Genomic DNA, 17815 nt, shown 5'->3' with positions numbered 1-17815 from the left:
AAGAACAGCATACAGAAGTCCCAGTTTCAGGTTGGCCTCCTTGCTTTTCATTGAAGAGTGGAGCAGGGGAAAAGGTGGAGGAAGCAAAAAGTCTAGGAAATCCAGTGCCCTTAGTAACCTTTCTTAACACTACAATCCAGCTCTGAGGGCCGTCTGGCAATTCGCTCATTGTAAGGTTACAGGGAATCAGGAACAGGGCCTTCCTGGTAGTTGCACCCACCTTGTGGAATGCTCTCCTCTCACATGCCAAGGAAACAAACAAATATCTGAATTTTAGAAGACACCTGAAGACAGCCCTGTATACTGAGGTTTTTAATGTTTGATGTTTTAGTGTGGTTTTATAATTTGCTGGAAGCTGCCCAGAGTGATTGGAACAAAACAGTCAGATGGACGGCATATAAATAAATAGTAGTAGTAGTTATAGTAGTAGTAGGAGTAGTAGTCGTATCATTTAAATTTAAATAGCACATCACAGGACTCAGACATGTTGCCAGTTAGGTAAGAATGGCTGTTTGTAATGTGGGCTGCTGGGAATTGAAAAGCAACAGAAGAAACCTGATGAAGAGACAGGTAGAAATATCTCTAAACTTTGTGGTTGTTTTTGCTGCTAAAACATTTACCTATAAATTAAATAAATTGAAAACAAATAGATTCTTTAATTATTTCTCCGTATTAGTTGTTCTTTGTTGTTCAGTTCAGGCCTGAGTACAATGATGTAACATTTAGGAGAAAAGATGCAACCAAGTAACCCAGCACTGGAGGCCAAGATGGAGAAGATCTCCACAGCAACCATATTTTTTCCTTTTGTGCTCAGGTAGGTTGGCATGAAGGACACCCACACACTGCAAAATGCCAACATGCTGAAGGTGATGAATTTGGCTTCATTAAAACTATCTGGTAACTTGCGGGCTGTGAATGCCATAATGAAGCTGACAATGGCCAAGAAGCCCATATAGCCCAGGACACAATAAAACATGGCAACTGACCCTTCATTACATTGCTCAATGATTTCTCCTGGTACCGATTGCATGTCTAAATCAGGGAATGGCGGAGAGGTTTCCAACCACACAAGACAAATACTTGCTTGAATAAGCAAGCATGAAAGGACAACCCATTGGGCCAGTGGTTTGCCCAAGCACTTCATCAATCTAGATCCAGGCTTTGTGGCTACAAAAGCAAGAACTACGGTGATGGTTTTGGCCAAAACACAAGAAATTGCCATAGAGAAATTAATGCCAAATGTAGGTTGACGGAGAAGGCAGGTTACCTTCCCAGGTTGTCCAAGGAATAGCAAAGAAGAGAGGAAGCAGAGTAGGAGGGAGATGAGGAGAGTGTAGGTGAGGCCTCGGTTGTTGGCTTTGACTATGGGGGTATCTTTGTGCTTAATAAAAGTTCCTAGCACCCAAGTGGTGGTTAGGGAAAAAACTATGGCAACTGAGACAAAACTGATCCCCAAGGGTTCTTCATAAGATAGGAAGTTTCTAGATTTGGGGATACAGCCATCTCTATCATTGTTTGGATACTGATCTTCTGGGCATTTGAAGCAGTCATCCATATCTGAAAATTAGAAAAAGGTTCAATTTCAGTTTCAATTCATGTGTAATTTAAGGGAAAGTGTTACCTTTTCTTGAAAACATAAGTTTCTGCAACTATTCATATATGAAAATGAATTTTAATAGTCTCTCAATCAAACTTATTGTCATAATTATTGAGTTCTGTGTAGATTGTTGTTGTTTTAAATTAGACCGAGCACTATAATAACCTTTCATGACTTCCTAATGACAACATCTGAAGGCTTAGTCTATGAGAAGAGGAGAAATTTAAATGTGAATTAGAGGAGAATGTAATGATATCTTCTGTTGGTATGGATTTACAGGATGTCTCAAGCAACTGGTGCTTCATACACAGGAGGGAAAAGGGCATTTCACAGCTCTGGGGCAATGGCAGAAAATGCCCATTCTCCAGTCACCACTCCATGGTATTCTATAGGTTGGGTGTCCTGCCATGAGTACAATTTCATGACAGTATTATTGTTTGGACAAGTGGTTACATGCACACTGGGACAAATTATCACTTATAATAAGGATAAGGATAAGGATAATCTTATTTATACCCTGCCCATCTGGCTGGGTTTCCCCAGCCATTCTGGTTGGCTTATAGCATATATTAAAACATAATAAAACTTCCTAATACAGGGTTGCCTGTAAGGTAAAGGGACCCCTGACCGTTAGGTCCAGTCGCGGATGACTCTGGGGTTGTGGCGCTCATCTCGCTTTACTGGCCGAGGGAGCTTCCGGGTCATGTGGTCAGCATGACTAAGCCTTTAGATGTCTTCTAATAGTTGTATAGTTCTTTATCTCCTTGACATCTGAAAGGAGAGTGTTCCACAGGGAGGGCACCACTACCGAGCTGTAGTGATAGGGCTGAGTGATAGGGTGGAGATGCTCCTTCAGGTATACTGGGCCAAGTCCCAATGGTCATTGGATATGAAATCTGCATTAAGGTTGTGGGTTGGGGAAATGGTTTCTACATCACCTACCATTCTGTTCCGAAATCTTCCCTTTGGGGCATGGAACACATTCATAGCAACAAAATTTCCCACCTTCCTTCCTTTTCCTCTGATGGCCGGGATGGCAGTGCTCATTACACAAAGAAACAGGCCGCACCTATCCATAAACAGGAAGGGAATTTGGGCAGAAGAGATATGTACAAGCTCTCACTCACTCTGTCATTTATCTATCCTTTGATTCACACCAGAGTAGCTGAGAAAGATGGATGCTGAAATGTTTTCCTATTAATATTTTTGGTTTTAAAAATTAATCTATGTATTTGTCAGTCACTGTAACAGATAGAGATAAATATGTAGATCCCTACAGAAACCGTACAGCTGCTAACACGTGACTCGAGATACTGATATCTCAAGTAATTACCATATTCTATAGAAGCAGAAAGTACCAAAATATGTTCCTTGGGGAAATCTTACATGGATTCTTCCTGAGCATTATTATATTTAAGTATTCTTAAAAGGGTACAAAAAACCTTGCTTTCAAAGTAGGAGTGGAAATATTTAGCATTTGAACTAATATTATAGATCTGGATTAGCCACTACAACCTCAGATTAGGCATTCACCTGAATGATCCATGTAGATAAGATTTTTTTTTTTCAGATCAGAGATGCACCTTTAACCAATTATGGATCTTTGTACCCATTTCTTAATATTCTTAATATTTACCATATTTTTGTATGGTGGTAGTGCTGCTATTGTGACCCACCTTAGAATAAACAGTGACTCAATGGTGGACCTGACCCACCAGTAAAAGTCCAAAGATATAGATAAGAGAGCAGCTCCCAATAACATGCACATACCCCCACCTGGTTAAAGCCTGTGTGCCACACAATTATATCCTCATTAAGAAAGAATCTATTTTCTCCAAGAGCATTGGAATCCTCCACTCTTCCAACTTTAACTCTCTGGAAGGATGTGTTTGGGAATGTGATCATATTCATTATGTCAAATCCACCTCTCACTCCTTTGTTCCCATTAAAGGAAACAGTTTCTCCAGCTGAATTGTTGAATGATGTACTTTGAAGAAATAGATGGAGCTAATTGAAAGAGGAAAATACAGGAGTAGAGATTTGGGTCCGTAGCATATTGCTGACAATGTACTCCAAAACTCTGGATGTTCCCACCCAGTGGTTTCATGTATATGTTAAACAGCATGGTGGATAAAACTGATCCCTGAAGAACCCGACATTGAAGGCTCCATGGGGCCAAACAGAACTCCCCAAGTATCACCCTCTGGAAGCAACCATCCAAGTAGGACCAGAAGCAATCCAAAGCAGTGTCCCCCACCCCTAACTCAAACAACCACCACAGGATACCATGGTCAATGGTACCAAACCGCTGAGAGATCAAGGATAATTAGCAGGCACACATTTTCCCCGCCTCTTTCCCGAAAGAGGGAATCATAAAGGGTGAACAGAGCAATTTGTGTGACAAAATTGGATTCAAATCTCGATTGAAATGGATCTAGAAATTCAGTTTCCTCCAGGTCAACACACTCAGCTTTCAAACATTAGAGAGGATAATATACTTAGCTAAGTTACTTATTTCTGCAGGCCATCAAATTGTCATATGAACATGGTTTATAAATAAATAAGGGATAGAGAGTGTGCTTTGAATTTTGGAAGTGAGTACTGATTGGATTGGAGTTTTAAATGGGGATTTTGAATGCTGTTGAAGTTGCATTTGGAGTAGAAGTGTGTTGGAAAGGTTGTGGCAGAGTTAGTGAGACATGAAGCATTATTAATGGTAAATGGTTTAGGATAAATGTTGAGGGAAGCTTTTGTTTAGATATATTCAGAAGAGTAGAGTAGGTAGGGATGTTTCTATGAACAAAAGTAGCATCAAAAAGTACATAATGGAAGCCATATAATTTTGTGCACTGAATAATTACTTTGGTTTTCAATAAAATTGTTTCCTCATACTCATATGCCTCTCGCTCTAGAGTAATTAATCATTCAGAGACTTTGCATTTGTGGGGTCAGTGAAGGCAGTTGGAAAATCCTCTCCCACTAGTGCCCTGCCTCCCACTGACAGGCATTAGCGTGTGGTGGAGGGGGGAGTGTTGCGAAAGAAGCCATATTTTGTTAAATGTAAGGTGTTTATGTGACTATATAAAAAGAAGAATCAATGCAGTGAGAGAAGAATGATTTCTCTCCCCCCCCCCAAAAAAAATACAGGATGAAATAAGATTCCACAATTTCATCACCATTCATAAAGGATTGTAGTCTCAACTTTTACAACATTGTATCTGTGCAATCCTATACACAAGTTTAGATGTGGGGATATTACCTGCCAAGGCTGGATATCTTGAAGGTCAGATCTTCTGCTACCCACCATTGCTCTGTGCTCAGATCTTGTTGAGTAAATGGCATGCAAAGCATGAGCAACAGCATAGACAGCATTATAGATATTATAGCTGTTGCCAGTCATGTTCATTTCAAACAGATGCCTAGGAAGACTATTTAGCCTTTCCTCTCTGCTACATGCCCCATCAGCCTTCACTGCCACATTCAGATCTGGAAATGAACAGTCAAATGCTTGCTCCCAGAAGTCATTGAGAAAACCATCTCTTTTGTTCCAGCCAGGTTTTATGTTCTGAAGAAATTCCCCAAACTCTGGAAGCTCTTTTGTGTGGATGGTGAAGGAAATGGCACCTTGGAAGAGCTGAAAACCCAACGCTCGCTGAAAGCTCGTTGTTATGAAATCAGTCTGGGTTGTCATTATCCACACTTTTCTAAATGTTGACATCTCTGTATTTCCAGGATCTTGCATGGCAATAAAAGCTCTCAGCCATGCCATTGTCAAATACTGTCCATTGATGATGCATGTATTGGATCCATAACCTAAGAAAGATGCATGGATGCTTGAGAATATAGCAACGACTTCATCCAAGTCATTCCAGTTGTTATGTGCTGGGAGTCTTAGTGTGAATGCTGAACAGATTTCATGCTGGGAAAACAATGCTTCCAGGGTCTGTAAGAATTGTTCTCCACTATCATCATCTGCAGCAAATAGGCCGACCCATGTCCATCCAAAATGTCGAAGCAAGTAGACAATCCCATTGTACTGGTGGGATTCATTTGGGACCATGTGGTAAAATGATCGAAACTGTGTCGTCTGTCTGTCCTCTAGGGCAAATGAACCGTAAGTGAGCTACAAGGTAATACACATATTTCATACAGGTAAGTTTAGAGTCCACCATTAAATTAAATTAGAGTCCATTAAATAAAATCTGATAAAAGACTTTATAACTTTAGAATGATTTAAAGTTAACAACTCTTTTTGATGAATGTTTCCAAAGTTATTCACCTGGGGTGGAACTTTAGTATTTTGCTACTTTCTCATATTCCCTTCAGAAACTTAACAATATTCCAGAATGATAATTAAAATTAAGGGTTGCATTCAAATAAGTTTACTTAATATAGAGCCATTAAAATCAACAGACATATCCGTGTCATAATGACCATTTGTTTCCATGTCTCTACATTGAGAAAGCCAGTATTTGACATACCCCAAAATGCAGAAATTAAACCTACTCAAGAATTAATAGATGAAACTAGGCTTTTGCAGGTCAGCTGCATCTGCAGGAGTTCCAGACAGATGTAATTAAGTTTTATTTTCTATTAACATTGTTGGCTCTACTACTATTTATTTTATTTTTGTTTTTCTGTGTATTACTTATGTCAAAATTAAAGTAATAAAACAACTAAACCACAACACCAGAGCTATAACAGTTTATGTTCAGAATTTCAAGAGAACATGTAACTTGGAAATGTCTGCACACTGTTATCTATACATCCTACCTGTGGAATCTTATAGAGACCTAGAATTTCTGCTATCAGAGAAGAGGTTTCTGCATCATATCCTCCAATGACAGCTATGAGGTTTTTCTGGGTGTCCCATTTGTAGTTGGCGACAAATGTGTGCGATTTGAAGAGCAGGTCCAGAGTGGCACGATAGGTCAGTCTTCGATTGGAGTAGCTGTCGAGGATGCGGAATCCAAGTGTGACATTGGTCAAGATGTTGGGGTTCTTGTTGATCTCATTGATGGTGTATGCCAAGGCCAGGATATGCTGGTAAAACTTGATCACCAAGCTGCCAATAAAGTTAAAAGACTATTTCAGAGGACAGTTCTTCAGTATCAGAAGGAAGCATCTTTGCAAACTACAATTCTTCTGCAAAGAGGATACAAAGTGTATTGTTCTGGGGAGGACATCTGAAGGCAGCCCAGCATAGAGACATTTTTAATGTTTAATGTATGTCTTACTGTGTTTTTATATTTTGTTGGAAGCAGGACAGAGTGGCTGGGGCAACCCAGTCAGATGGGCAGGATACAAATAAAAAATTATGGTGGTGGTGGTTGTGGTAGTGGTGGTGAGACAACCTAGACCCACCTCAGCTAAAAGCTTTCTCATTGATAGTGTTTGAATTTGCTTTTGTATAGGGAAGTTTTTAATGTTTGATGTTTGTAAAAAAATTCTAAGGTTCAAATATAGAATAAATATTCACAAATGCTCACATATCTAAATATATAAACCATGTGTCTGAAATAGTACAGGAGAGCAATCCTGAAGCCAGTTTGACTCCATCAATGACCTCAAATATTCCTCTGCAGTAAGGGAGGCAAAGGGGGAAAGCTTCCCTGTTGTTTTTTCACTTACAAATCCTTCAAATCTTGTTTTAAGGTCATGTTTGTGTATGAATAGGGAGAGTCTGTGACCTGGATTCAGGAGCTAAAGTAGTAACAGTCACAAAAAATGGCCTGACTTAGGGGACTCAGAGTCCCATGGAGAGTTGGGGAGCAAAAGCAGAAGCCCAATTTTTACATCAGGGGTCAGCAAACCTTTTCAGCAGGGGGCTGGTCCACTGTCCCTCAGACCTTGTGGGGGGCTGGACTATTTTTTTTTGGGGGGGTGAACAAATTCCTATGACCCACAAATTACCCAGAGATGCATTTTAAATAAAAGGACATGTGAAAACACGCTGATTCCTGGACCGTCCGCAGACTGGATTTAGAAGGTGATTGGGCCGGATCCGGCCCCTGAGCCTTAGTTTGCCTACCCATGTTTTACATCATCTCCTATTGTGTTTTTAATAATCTGTTGTGAGTTCTCCAAAGTGGCTGGGGCAACCCTGCCAGATGGGCAACAACTTCTTCTTCTTCTTCTTCTTCTTCTTCTTCTTCTTCTTCTTCTTCTTCTTCTTCTTCTTATTCTTATTCTTATTATTATTATTGAATAGCAGTGGCTGGAAACCACAGGAGTGGCGAGCTTCCCTTAGACATTGGGTTGGTCACTGTGAGAAGATGTCATTGTTTTGATCCAGCAGGTTCTTCTTATATTTTTAATTGATGTGGTTAACTTAGGTTCATTAATCTACTCTGACACATCCCAAAGTTGTAGTCATTGAAATTTATTGACTTTACTTACTGAAATATATTTCTTTCAGTGGGTATTCTAACCCAACACTGGATACCATCCTAAATCTCTCGTCAATAATAATAATAATAATAGTCCAACTTCTAAATTAGAAACACCAGTCATCAGGGAGAACGACATATTAGTTATCTCTTCAAGCAGACATGGAACGAAAAGAACAAAATTCATACTCTGAAACATCAAATAGCTTCTGAGAAGGGTGCTCCTGGAAGAAAAGTTCCTCGGACATGTAAATGATATGGGAAGCAATTTCACCTATGAGGATGCCACCTGGCTGATACCACTCATGTGGAATAGGGAAGGGATCATTTGCAGGACACGTTTTGCATTCCCTTTTAGGCAACAGAAGCAGGAACACAATGAACCACAGCATCCTGGCAGCAAAGCTCCTCTTTCACTGCTGGCTCTCCTGTGTCTTATCTAAAGCAGCATCCTGGCTGGAACAAGATAAACAGACTTTGCATATTTACTTCCAAAAAGGAAACTCTGCGGTCTTACTTTCAGCATCCAAAGAGTTTCAGATGCATGCTGGGATGGCCAGCACTCTGATTTGAAGCCTTAACTAGTCACATGGACTGCCAGTAAGAAAATTGCAGAGCCCTGTCAGCCTCTTGTTCCTACTCCCAGCTTCCAATAATGCTTATTTCTGTGCTTTCTGGAAAGCCCTGGAGGTTTGGCCAGATGGATAATTGCAGGGAGTGATAATGATTCCTGCAGGACTGAATCTCCAAGTAGCACTCTGAACAGAAAACATGTTGGATCCTCCCCACCTGCTGATTGCAGCACAAGCCTGCCCTGTCCCTTAGTGAGACAAGGAGTGGCTACCAGGCTATGAAAAAATCAACAGGAGTAGGAGGCCTTCATACAGGGGTGGTTAACCTGTGACCCTCCAAATGTTGTTGGATTACATCCCATCATCCATGACTGACTATTTACTATTCTCACTGAGTTTGATGGAGCAATTGCATTATAAGGAAGTAAAACATTTGAAGTTTTGTTTTTAGCTTAGAATGAAAAGTGGGCACAGGAAGACATGGTAGAGGTCTATAAAGTTGTTTATTATTATTATTATTATTATTATTATTATTATTATTATTATTATTACAGTGGTACCTCGGGTTATAGACGCTTCAGGTTACAGACTCCGCTAACCCAGAAATACTGCTTCAGGTTAAGAACTTTGCCTCAGGATGAGAACAGAAATCGTGCTCCGGTGGCGCGGCGGCAGCAGCAGGAGGCCCCATTAGCTAAAGTGGTGCTTCAGGTTAAGAACAGTTTCAGGTTAAGAACAGATCTCTGGAACGAATTAAATACCGTATTTTTCGCTCCCTAGGGCGCACCGGACCATAGGGCACACCTAGTTTTTAGGGGGGGAATAAAGAGAGAGAGAATATCCCCCCCCCCATGTCCAGGAGTGGCGGCAAGATTGCGCGCAACTTCGCCGCCGCTCCCGGAGCTTGCGGGGCTAGGGACGGGGGAAGCTCAGACCCCAGCCCCCAGAACAGGCAGCTATCCGCAAGCCTTCCGAGTGCAGCGGGAACTCCCGCCGCACTCCAAAGGCTTGCAGATAGCTGCCTGAAGCCCGGCAAGCGCAGCAGGAGTTGGCGCTGTGCTCGCCCGGCTTCAGGCTGCAGGCTGCTGTCCTCAAGCATTTGGAGCACTCCGAAGGCTTGCAGATAGCTGCCTGAAGCCTGGAGAGTGAGAGGGGTCGGACGCACAAACATTTCCCCTTCATTTTTGGAGGGTAAAAAGTGTGTCCTATTGGGCAAAAAATACAGTACTTAACCCAAGGTACCACTGTATAGCGGATTAGATAACTGAAAGGGGAGATGATTCTTTTGTCAGAACTGAGGGTTTATCCACACTTTGTCTTCTCCCGCTGCTCTCCCCTGGGGAAAATCTGCTCTTTAGAATTCAATTGGAGGAAATTCAATTTAGTTTTCCCCTGGATTATATTTTGCTTCATATTTTGGTTTGGAAAATCAAAAAATATATTACTTCTCATTAAAATGCAAACAAAATCATATCCCATACACATGAACACATTTCTGGCTGTGATTCATGGTCCTGATTGAAGAGACTTTTCCTTATTCAGCCTTTTCCTTATTAAGTAAGGTGACAAATTTATGGGCCGAACTTTTCAAAAGGACAAAATAAAGGGAGGTTTCTAAGGAAGTGCAATAAAACCAGATACATGAGGTGGACCCATTGAAGATCACTCCAGAAAGGAACATTCAGGAATGTTCTGTCTTCATTTTTGAAGCTATGAAACAAACACAACACCCTACAGATAATTATTTTGATGAACTCTAATTGGAGGCACCAAGAATTGAACATGTCTTCATTTTTTCTATGTCAAGCATGTGTCCCACCAGTGAGCTATTTCCCTCTGTGGACGGAAGGAGTTCTGCTACTGTCCTAATGAGGAAGAGATATGTAGTGTAACTTGGTGACTTCCCACTGAGAAAGCCAACCCTACTATTTTCAGACCAAAGTAAAAAATAGAAATAGAAATTTGTGCCATAATAACATGATTTTTGGAGGTGTGTTGTCTTGCATGTGAGTGTTGGAGGTGTGTTGGCCAGGATGTATTGGACGGCTTATCATCAATCCTATTGACCATTATCTCTTGCTGCTAATTCACATGGGAGGGGGGAAAGACTGCCAGACATTGCTTGACATTGCTGGACTTTGCTTAGTGCCATGATGGTGTTATTTCTACTTTTTGAAGGCTTTGGCCTAGAGGGAAGTGCATGACCTGCTACATCAATAGCGTAGTTAGGAAAAGCTAGGAATTTTAACAACAACAACAACACCAATAATTCATAAGCACTTGAAAATGTCTTCCAATATTTTATTTATTTATTACAAATATAGATAGCTTTTTCAAATAATATCTCTCACAATTTAGACAAAACACTCACAAACATATAAGTCATAAACAATGTTACAAACAAAGAGCTCATCAGAGCAGAGTTTGGAATGGAATTAGGCTTTCCAGGCCTCTCTGTGTTCCTAGGTCACACTCCTCACTGACCCAACTCAGAACCCCAAACGCTTTTGCCTTTCTGTATTTTACCCTTGAAGTCTAATAAGTCCTCTTGCTTGTATGGATGGAGGATAGTCAGCAGCCTAAAAGTGTGTGTAGAAAATAACCTGCTATACAAATATCAAAATCATAAAATATGTGTTTAATGTGCATAAAATGTAATGTTTGTAGCATTTTGCAAAAACTGGAAGGCATTTCTAATTTAAGACAGCTTTGCAGTAAAACTTATTTGAACTCATTCTTTTGGTGGAGCCTACTCATGTCTACTTTGCAGAGGGTCTAAATCAAGGAATTCAGCAGAAATAATTAATGCAAGTGGCTATGAGATGTTTGGGGATGTGGTTCTTGCAACGTAAATATTTCCCCACCCCTGAAAATTGCAATGTTAGAAAAACCAGCACAAGCTATTGTGACTATGCCAAAAAAGAAAAGAAAAAAGGGCGCTGAGTAGCCATTAAATGCAGCAGTAAGAAGGGAGCCATTTTGGGGGGTGTTACTAAGTATGGTGTAGAGGTAATGGTCATGTAGAGGAGAGTCTTCTCATCTGGGTAGCCCAGGAGCTCCATATACACTGCCCAGGCTTCTGCCCCAGAGAGGTCACTTTCGTGCTGCAAAGACAGCAAAAACAATGAGGGAGGCAACAACCAATCCCCTTCTAGCAGAAGGAAAACAAGGAGGGAACCAATCTAACTTCTCAATGCCAGAATTTCCAAAGACTGTGAGCAGCCACCAAGAAGGCCCTGAATGGAAAAGCAATGTATTTGCTCTTACAATAAATATCCAGGTGGAGAAAGAGAACAATATTTTTATCTTTTCCTTAGTTGCTCCTTGCTGTTAAGCTCTGGCCTGAACAAAATTATGTAGCATTTTGGTGAAAATATGCAACCCAGTAAACCAGCACTGGAGGCCAAAATGGAGAAAATCTCCACAGCCACCATGTATTTCCCTCTGGTACTCAGGTAAGTTGGAAGGAATGAAACCCACACACTGCAAAATGCCAACATACTGAAGGTAATGAACTTGGCTTCATTAAAACTATCAGGTAACTTGCGGGCTAGGAATGCCACAACGAAACTAGCAATGGCTAGGAGGCCCATGTAGCCGAGGACACAGTAAAACATGGCGACTGACCCTTCATTGCATTGCATAATGATTTCTTCTGTTACCGAGAGCATGTCTAAATCAGGGAAAGAGGGAGAAGTTGCTAACCACATAGTACAAATACTGGCTTGAATAAGAGAGCAGGAAAGGACAATAGAGTTGGACAGGTTCCCCCCCACCCATTTCTTCATTCTGGATCCGGGCTTTGTGGCCATGAATGCTAAAGAAACAATGGTAGTCTTTGCCAGCAAGCAAGAAACAGCCACTGAGAAGACGATGCCAAAAGATGGTTGACGAAGAAGACAGGTCACTTTCCCAGGTTTGCCCAGGAACATCAAAGATGAGAGGAAACAGAGCAAAAGGGAGAACAGGAGAGTGTAGGTGAGGTCCCTGTTGTTGGCTTTGACAATGGGGGTATCTCTGTACTTAATAAAGATTCCCAACACCCACACTGTAATCAAGGAAAAAGAAATAGCAAGGGAGGCTAAACTGATCCCTAAAGGTTCTTCATAAGACAGAAAGCTTTTTATTTTGGGGTTGCATCCGTCTCTCTTCATGTTGGAATATTGATGTTTTGGGCAGTTCAAACAGTAGCTCATGTCTGAAATATAGAAACAGATCCTATTTTTATTTGAATTCATTAATAAGTCATGGATATTCACAGCAATCAAAATTGTATCTTTACTCAGACATCGCACTAAGTTAAGTGGGCTTTTCTTGTGTCAAGAAACTTTGCCTAGGTTTGAATGCTTCTTGCGCTCTTAATTTCTGAAAGATTTCTGGAACCAGTCTGATTCCAGGACTGACTGGCTAGCCAGGGCTCTATATTGTAACAAAGATAATTTAACTATTAAAAATCGTGTTCCAGAATTATTCTGAATTATTCAACCCTGTACAATGGAAAAAGTCACCTACCAATCTGGTTTGAAATCTTCCCATCAGGGCATTGCTCACAGTCATAGCAGCAAAATTTATCCCCTTCCTTCTTTTTCTTCTGATAACCAGGGGGGCAGTAGTCATTACACACAGAAACAGGAAGCATCTATCCATAAACAGGAAATGTGTTTAGAATTGAACTTTAAAAACAAAACAAAAAACAAACATCAAAATGTAAGTAGTCTGAGGTTGTCTCCCAATTGAGAAAAGTGACTGGTGGGGCATAAATAACCTGCATCTGGATCCCACTGAACCCTACTATATATTTCTTCAAAGTGTACCCTAACTTCCCACCTGGTTAAATGTTCTGTGCCACATTATTATATCTTCATTAATGATGAATTCTTTTTCTCCGAGGTCTTTGGGATGCACACTTCCAGCTTTCACTCTCTGGAATGACCTGTTTTTATATGTGACTATGTTCACAATGTCAAATCCTCCTTCTATTTCCCTTTCGTCATTGAAGAACATTGCTTCTCCAACTGAGTTGTTAAAAGAAATGCCTTGAAGAAATGGGTAGAGCTAACAGAAAGAAGAAAAATAATAAATTCCAAAGAGATAATAATATTTTGGAGACTTCAAACAAATATTTTATGCCAGGTATTTTGCACTTGAGCTGTAGATGACACCTAGCTCAATTTCTGAGTTGAGACCAGGAGAATTTGGAACATGCAACAGGCCTCTGTGATCTACTTGACAAGGGAGAGTAAATTGAATCTGAATCCCGATAAGGTATTTCCAGGTTTATAAGTAGAATGGGACCCTAATACATTCACACATAGAGACCTGCACAAGCTGCCAATTTGTTTCCAGCTTGAACCTGAGGTTTTATAAATAAGATGGAAAGCTATAAAGATCTTTGGACCCAGGTCCTTGAGGGACACCCTCTTCCCATTGAAGTTGTTGCCCATTGTGTGTGCCTTTGCAATAAGTTCCTGATTTAATATGTAATCACATTTTGCAATGGTACATTCAGTGAAATGATAATAATGAAAACAAACAAACTTTGAGACACTACCTGCCAAGGCCTGAGATGCTGAAGTTCAATTTTTTTGCTAGCCAATATTGCTTTGTGATTGGATCTAGATGTGTCAATAACATGCAGCGTATGTGCTACACTATACACAGCATTGTAGATGCTATAGCTGTGGCCCGTCATGTGCATTTCAAAGAGAGCATCAGGAAGACTCTCAAGACTTTCCTCTCCCATACAACTGTTTTCTGTTGGTACACCAGGATTGGGAAGGGAACAGTCAAATGCTTGCTCCCAAAAATCTTTGAGAAAACCATCTCCTTTGTTCTTGTACGGTTTAATGTTTTGGAGAAATTCTTTGAAGCCTGGGGGGTCTTTTGAATGAATGGTGAAAGAAATGGCACCATCAAACTGCTGTAAATTCATGGTTCTTTGAAGGCCTGATAACATAAAATCAATCTGGGTTGTCATAATCCACACCTTTCCCAACAATGTGGTTTTTCCCTTGTGAGGGTCTCCCCAAAAAAAGAAAACAGTCATCAGCCATGTAAATGTTAAATTTTCTCCATACAAAATGAAAACATTAGCTGTAGTTTTAATGTAATGTACATATATATCTAAGGAAATGGAAGGGAAAGCATTTAAGCCCTTCAGATTTGCTTGTTCTGGGAGTCTCTGTGTGAAAGCTGAACATACATTATGCAGGGAAAAGTAGTGTTCCAGGGTCTGCAGGAAATTTTCTCCAGTGGCACCATCTACAACAAAGAGTCCAACCCATGTCCATCCAAAATGCTGAAGTAGCCAGACAATCCCCATATATTGTGGGGCTTCAGTGGGGACCATGCGGTAAAAGGAGGGGACCTGACCTGGATTACTCTCTTCTGGGTGAAATGTGCCATACATGAACTGAAAGAGAATTTTCAAACAGAGATAGTTTAGGACCAGTGTTTAAATGCTAGCAGTTTTTATGGAACAAATAATTGTTGAACGAATTTGCAGGCTTAGCAGACATGTTGTTGTTTTGTTTAGTCGTTTAGTCGTGTCTGACTCTTCGTGACCCCATGGACCAGAGCACACCAGGCACTCCTGTCTTCCACTGCCTCCCACAGTTTGGTCAAACTCATGCTGGTAGCTTCGAGAACACTGTCCAACCATCTCGTCCTCTGTCATCCCCTTCTCCTTCTGCCCTCAATCTTTCCAAACATCAGGGTCTTTTCCAGGGAGTTAGCAGACATATCCTCCACTAAATAATATTAAGTCTGATCAAGGAAGGAGTGCACTTACATTAGTACCTGCATTGTGCTCTTGGTCATTCTCTATGATAGGTGGCAAACTTTATACTCCTTTATACATTTGGACGATGTGACCCTTTTGTCCAAGCCAAGCTGACCTGCTTTTCACAATGGCCTCCACTAAGTGTTCTGCAAGGCATACATAGGGCAAAAAAGCCACCTGATGTCACCTGTCAAACAGGGCCCATGTAGAGCAGGGGAGATAGTGATCTAGTCTGCTCCCCCACTCCATGACTTGGAAGGAGAACATGTGTCACATGGAACAACCTCTACATGGGGAGGATTCCTTCTCAATTTTTCAAGAATTGTCTCCTTAGTTCTAGAATACATGGTAGGCTCTCTGAAACAGGCAGTTGCTATGTAACACATAACGAGAAGTGTGACTAAGAGGACATGTTTAACACACACATCCCTGCTTCCTCCACCACCTTATTAACATCACATTGGCATACAAATACTTAAATAGGGTAAGGGTAAAACACTCTTCCACAAGGATTTTCTCTTGATTTTAGTCCCTCCACCATTCACCAGACATTCAGAATCACCAGAACACTCACAGAACATCAGTTACTGACCCATTCAAATATCTTGCCTGTGGTATCTTGTAGAGACTTAAGATGTTGTCCATGCGGAAGGTAGTATCAGAGCCAAGTCCCCCAATAGCAACGATGGGGTTTTTATGGGCATCACATTTGTAATTAGGGGAAAAGCTGTGTGGTTTGCAGAACACATCCAGAGTGGTACGGTAGGTCATCATTGCATCAAAGTAGTTGTCATATATGTGGAACCCAAGAGTGACATTGGGCAAGATCTTGGGGTCCTCATTGATCTCATTTACAGCAAATGCCAAAGCTAGGGCATGCTGATAGAATTTTGGCAGAACCCTGCAAATAGAGCTCAATTAATCTTTCACTTAATTTCCAATTTATGTGGAGTTTAAGGGCATTCTTTGAGTTGTTACATATGTTTTGCAGCTGATAGTTTACTTTATTCTTCAGTTTAGGCAAGATTAGGTTTACTTAATTTATCTTTGTGTTCTAGAAGGTCATGAAATGATTTGCAAGAAGAATAAATACAGTAATAAAAATACATAAGCATATGAAAAACATAGAGTAAAAGCATTGAATCATTAGTGCTGCCAGAATGTCTGGGAAAATGAAAATGTCATTGCTCAAAGCAGAAATGAAGATAAAGTAGGGGCAAAGCAGTCCTCCCAGCGCAGAAGGTTCTATAGATGGGGAGATGCAATAGAAAGCTTATGGTAGAATAATTTCTTTCAGAATTGTATAGAAAGAGATGCTGTCATAACAGAGGTATTATTTATTTATTTATTTATTTTTAAAGCTTTTAAGAGAGAAGTGATTACAGAAATCCATAAAGTTTATTCATCTTTCCTAATCATGATGGCCACATGGAATCTACAGGATCAGTGACAACATAGTTCTGAATTCTACTTGTTCGAGAACAATATGGGAGAGCAATTATTGTGCTCATATAGTGTTTGGGGCTTTCTGTAGGAACCTGGTTTCCTATTGTAGGAATGCTGAATTAGATAAGATGTCCATGTGCTTACTCTCCCACCTCAATTAGGCATTTAACACTTAATTAAACACTGTGCTAGTTCCCCAAATTATTCAGGGCCAAGATCTGTGTCAGGAATTCTGTTTCATGCAAATCTGATGCAACCTAAAATCCTCTACACACTTACGTGGGAGTAAGCTCCATTGGACTCAACGAGGTTTTGGGCTCATTAGACATGCATAGCATACTGCTGAGAAATTGCATACCACTAAAATTAAAAGGGTCATTTTTTACAGGAGAAGCAACCCTGTGTGTGTGGTACAAAGGACAAGAGATCAAGAAAGAATATTCTTACACTGAATTAAGCATACATGCACTTTAATTGAGTAACTTCTCACAGGCATAAACAAATCTTTGTGACTGTACTGGGGCCAGGCAACACAAAGAGAAAAAAATAATAATTTCTTACGCCGGTATTTCAAACAGGTCCTGAGAAGGTGGGTGCTTGAATGAAATTTCGTTGAACATACTAACAATCTGAGAAGTAATCCCACCAACAATGAACCCACCAGGCTGATACCATTCATTTACAACAGGAAAAGGATCACTGACAGGGCAGAGTACATTGCAAATTATGTTAGGCAGCAGAAGCAGCAATTCTAGAAACCAAAGCATTATGGTTCATCAAAAGCAGCTTTTTGAGTTAAAGGGCTGACACCATCAACATGGTTATAAACACATGCCTTGGAAACAAATAGAGGTTGCCAATGCTCTGACTTAAAATTCAAATCCTAACATGAAAGATGGGAAAAACAAGGAGAAATTGCATTGACAGAGTCCTGCCTGCATCTTGCTCCTACTCCCATCTCTCAATGGCACAGCAGCTGGTGCATAAGCACTTTCAGACTTGCTTATTACGTGTTTTTTAGTGTTTCTTT

At 40.5% G+C, this 17815-nt stretch overlaps 1 protein-coding gene across 1 annotated transcript; it reads right to left on the bottom strand.

The window, feature by feature from the left end:
* Positions 1-655: 655 nt before the first annotated feature.
* LOC309356001 (vomeronasal type-2 receptor 26-like) lies at positions 656-15607 on the bottom strand (the record flags this gene model as incomplete). The annotated part of the gene is made up of 4 exons (XM_081887176.1): positions 15357-15607; positions 13386-13613; positions 13071-13197; positions 656-1557 (listed from the first exon to the last, which is right to left on the bottom strand). The coding sequence occupies exons 1-4, from the start codon at positions 15375-15377 to the stop codon at positions 656-658; spliced, it is 1278 nt and encodes a 425-aa protein (XP_081743302.1). The 5' UTR covers positions 15378-15607.
* Positions 15608-17815: the final 2208 nt, after the last annotated feature.

Source organism: Podarcis melisellensis (genome assembly GCF_964234715.1).
Source record: "Podarcis melisellensis genome assembly, chromosome: 13".
NCBI classification, from domain to species: domain Eukaryota; kingdom Metazoa; phylum Chordata; class Lepidosauria; order Squamata; family Lacertidae; genus Podarcis; species Podarcis melisellensis.
Note: the sequence above shows the minus strand (reverse complement) of the source record. Positions and strands in the feature narration are given on the sequence as shown.